Below are 3,944 nucleotides of genomic sequence, written 5' to 3' on the forward strand. Positions count from 1 at the left end.
TGTCCTTTTCATTTTGATTGACAACCTCTAGTTTCTAGCTTTATTTTTTTTTTTTTTTTTTAGTTTTTCCACACTCCATTGAAGTTATTTCTTGAGAGTTAAATTCCAATCTCATTCAAAAAGAACTTAATTATTTTGACAGCAAAAATAAGATTAAATTAGTTTTCATATTTTATCCATTTTCTGTACCCGCTATTGCAATGCCGGATCGCTGGAGTCAATCCAAGCAACTACAAAGCGAGAGGCAGGGTACACACTGGACAGACACCCTAGACCAAGTGTAGGCAAGTTCTGATCAATTAACCAAAATGCATGTCTTTGAACTGTAGGAAGAAGCCTTAGTACTAAAAGAAAACCGATGCATACATGAGGAAATAATGCAAACTCTACACAGAAAGACCCGACTCAACCCTTCCCCTACAGCTGAGGCTTGAACTAGGAACCGTGTGTGGTGCTAACCACCACACCACTGTGCAGCCCCTTTCAGTTTTCATATTGATAATGAAATTAAAATTCTGTTAAAATGTGTTGGTACTTGGAAGAATAAAAGTTTTTGAGGCACATATTAAATTATTAAAGTCAGTCAAAAGTTTCACTTTCTGAAAGAAAGACTGGTTCAATCATTGTAAATGGAATGGTGTTAACGTGGCCTAAGTGTTCCAGTATAAAGAGCTCTGTTTCCCTCAAATGAACCCTAATTATTCTGGGGCAGGCGTTCAGACAATATGAGAAAAAAATATCAAAAGACAGCTGCACAATCAAAAAAGAAAAGCCCAAAAAGAAAAAAAATCTCAGTCAGGTCAATACCCACAGAGTCAGAAGATGACATGTTTAGACAGCTTGATGTTTGAAGTCTGGGGGTTGTTATCATCCTGGGTCTTCTTTACGCAACAACTGTTGTACATGCCCATCTCTGGTCTTATATAAAGCAGCTGTGAGTTCACTGAAAGTTAGATGTGCTTATGGTTGTTTATTTGCCATCTCTAACATTATTTTGTGACTCCCTTTGGACCAAGAAAATGTGTGGAGCTGTTGTGCTTTTCGTCTTCATGTGCTTAACTGCCACCACCCATGCAGATCACCATCAACCTTGTCGTAAGAAGCTTGATTAAGATCATTTTTGTTCTCTCGGCTGTTTTAGTTTTGTATATGATGGGTATCTGTGAAGCTCAGTAAAATACACTAGAGATTTATTGGGTAAAAACTTGACTACGAGTTGGATATGTTTTTGGTATGTAATGCCTGTCTAACTGTCAATTTTCTTTCAGATTCACCCAATATGACAGGATTAATGAATGTGGTAAGTCTTTTTTTCTGCCATTTGCCATCAGCCCTTCTTGTTATATTTTCTTAAAACATATAAACCCCCCCTTTTCTCCCTAACTCCATACTTTTGAATGAAACAGATGTCCCTAAAGGGTGACAAAATAGCACAAGGTACATTCGCCTATGATTCAATGGGCAAGAAACTACGGTTCAGATCGAACGAGAGCTACCCAACGAACACTTCACTAGGTTTGGATCTGCTGATGCTCTTTGAAGAGGTGACTGATTCCACAAATAATAAATAAAATAACTTGAAAGAGTTTTTTGCATCGATATGTGAATCTGTGTGTACATTTGACAGGGGATTTTCTATGAGATTGACAGCAAAAACCAGAGCTGTGAGAAAAAAAAACTGCAAATGCTCCTGCACCCACTAGATATTCCTGATGACAGCAGGTTTTACACCACGATGACCGCTGGGAGTGCATCCATTGAAGGGGAGGGGTTAAAAATCAACATATGGACAGGTTCAATCCCACACATGAAAGGTAGATGTGATGATTTAAAAATTATGCCTTTTTTTCTTTTAAACATTATGGGTGAGGTTGAAATTCATTATAATTTGATATCTGTCTTCTTTTCAGGCCACTACTCCATGTCTGTTACCATGGGATGTTTGCCTGTGAGCACTTTTTACTTCACTGAGACCACAACATTGCTTTTCAGGTTAGTGTTTAGTTTGATCAACCTGACAAAACAGACACAAGTTGCAACAAACACCTTTGATGAATCTTCATTTAAATTTTGAACCTCTTTTCTTACAGCAACATGGAAGTTGAACTTGAGATCAAGGACCCACATCTTCTTGTGGTTCCCCCCTTTTGCCATGGGGAACCTGTGGAAGACACACCTGAGGGGACAGTAAACAGTTTTCTCAATGAGTTCATGTAGATCAAACCTTTCCAGCAGAAAAAATCAAACCCTTTTCCAAGCACAGTTTGCTTGAACTATTGACTTTTCTCTCTTTTCACCTGACTTCAGTTTTTCTTTTGAAGCTGCATCACATCTGTTTCCACCACATCTTCGACACCCTCATGAAGAAATCGCTCTAAATACATACTGTATACATGCATTTTTGACAAAAAAGAAAAAGAGGTGACATGGATTATAGAATTAGACACAATTACTACTATAGTTGATGGTGCAGCTTACAAAACTTGTAAGATGGAGCAATAAAATGTCAAAGCTGTCAAAGGTTTGATGTGTATCATTTTGACTTGTGGAATCTTCGGCTTGTTTTACCACTGAAGGAGAAAAGAATTTTTTTTCTTTAGACCGAGTTTAGCACGTCATTCCCTCAAACATACAGTGTGTATACTGCCACACTGAAAATGACATAGGTGCTTTTTTTTAATTTTTGCTTTTTTTTTTACCCTTTAGAATTTCCAAAATCTCTAAAAAAACACAACATATATATATATATATATATATATATATATATATATATATATATATATATATATATGACACTTTTGTCCACTTTTTAAATTTAATGTTTCATTTAGTTATAAATAAACCAATATTAGATTTCTTTGAATGGCAAAAGTATGAAGGCTTTTTAGATAAGTAGTTAGTTCAAGGTTAAATTATAATGTAGAAAGTTTAAGAAAACGGTTTCACCAGGAGTTTTAGACCAGCAAAGATCACTTCGAGAGTGAGTAACAAGACATGAGGTCACAAAAGAACCCAGTGACATCTATGCAACTGAAGGGTTTCCCTTACATTACATAAAAAACTGTAAGGAAGGCCTTTGCTAAAAAAAAATTGCCAAAAAATCACTTGTACAAACCAAAGTTTTGTGGACACATGAAACAAAACCTGAATTTTCTTATTTAGATGAGAAAAGGTACAAATAAATTTGCCTTTATGTTCAGAGACAGGAAGGCACTGTATTCCACCACTTTACACCATCTTTAAAATGTCATCGGAGTGTCCTGGTTTGGGCCTCTGCTTGTGGGGCAGTGTGATGGATCAATGAATTCTGAATATATCACTAAATTTAATAGGGAAATTACAGTTAATCGTTGCTGAACTGACTCATGACAAAGTAAATAATGTAGGAAGACACAAACATGAGTTGTTCTCCCAAAGACTGGTATTTATTTATTTTTTAACAACCTGAAGAGGGCCATTCATATTAGGAAACCTTCCAATAACTTAAAGGATGCAGCTTGTGTGGCTGGATGAATGGCTTACAAATTCTCCAAAACGATGAGCAGGATTGACTAGATCTTTCCAGAAATAATTAGTTGATTTATTTCTGTACACAGGGGGATCACACCAGATACTGTTAAATGTGACAGCTTAAGATGCCCCTGTCTGGAGGACATCACTCACTTAGTCTTCATCATTTATAATTTTAAAATAATAAAATAATAAAAGCAAAACTTGATCTATTTTCCTACTTTCCGCTGCAAATTATACTTTTCTTTGAAGTTGCTACAGGCCACCCCATCACTCACAGACAAGCAAAATGGCATATATCAGTTTAGGTTAATATATTACGATAAAATCTATTAGCCTTGTTAAATTAAATCCATTTGTTACGGTGTCCCATGGCGAGTGTCGCTCTATGGCTGCAAAAATAGGAGAAAAGGCACGGCACCTTTAGTCTGCAG

The 3,944-nt window shown here is 36.3% G+C and overlaps 1 protein-coding gene across 1 annotated transcript; it reads left to right on the forward strand.

Annotated features, from left to right (window-relative positions):
- The first annotated feature begins 943 nt into the window (after nucleotides 1-943).
- On the forward strand, nucleotides 944-2,515 carry epd (ependymin). Its single transcript, XM_042007965.1, has 6 exons — nucleotides 944-1,095; nucleotides 1,269-1,300; nucleotides 1,407-1,544; nucleotides 1,628-1,814; nucleotides 1,911-1,992; nucleotides 2,091-2,515. Exons 1-6 carry the CDS (start codon nucleotides 963-965, stop codon nucleotides 2,215-2,217), a joined length of 699 nt encoding a protein of 232 aa, XP_041863899.1. The 5' UTR covers nucleotides 944-962; the 3' UTR covers nucleotides 2,218-2,515.
- Nucleotides 2,516-3,944: the final 1,429 nt, after the last annotated feature.

Source organism: Melanotaenia boesemani, chromosome 15, assembly GCF_017639745.1.
Source record: "Melanotaenia boesemani isolate fMelBoe1 chromosome 15, fMelBoe1.pri, whole genome shotgun sequence".
Classification (NCBI taxonomy): Eukaryota; Metazoa; Chordata; class Actinopteri; order Atheriniformes; family Melanotaeniidae; genus Melanotaenia; species Melanotaenia boesemani.

Coding starts and splice junctions, on each gene's coding strand:
- epd (XM_042007965.1), top strand. CDS start 963: ATGGTTGTTTATTTGCCATCTCTAACATTATTTTGTGACTCCCTTTGG. Junction 1,545..1,627: donor TGCTGATGCTCTTTGAAGAG/GTGACTGATTCC, acceptor TACATTTGACAG/GGGATTTTCTATGAGATTGA. Junction 1,815..1,910: donor TTCAATCCCACACATGAAAG/GTAGATGTGATG, acceptor TCTTCTTTTCAG/GCCACTACTCCATGTCTGTT.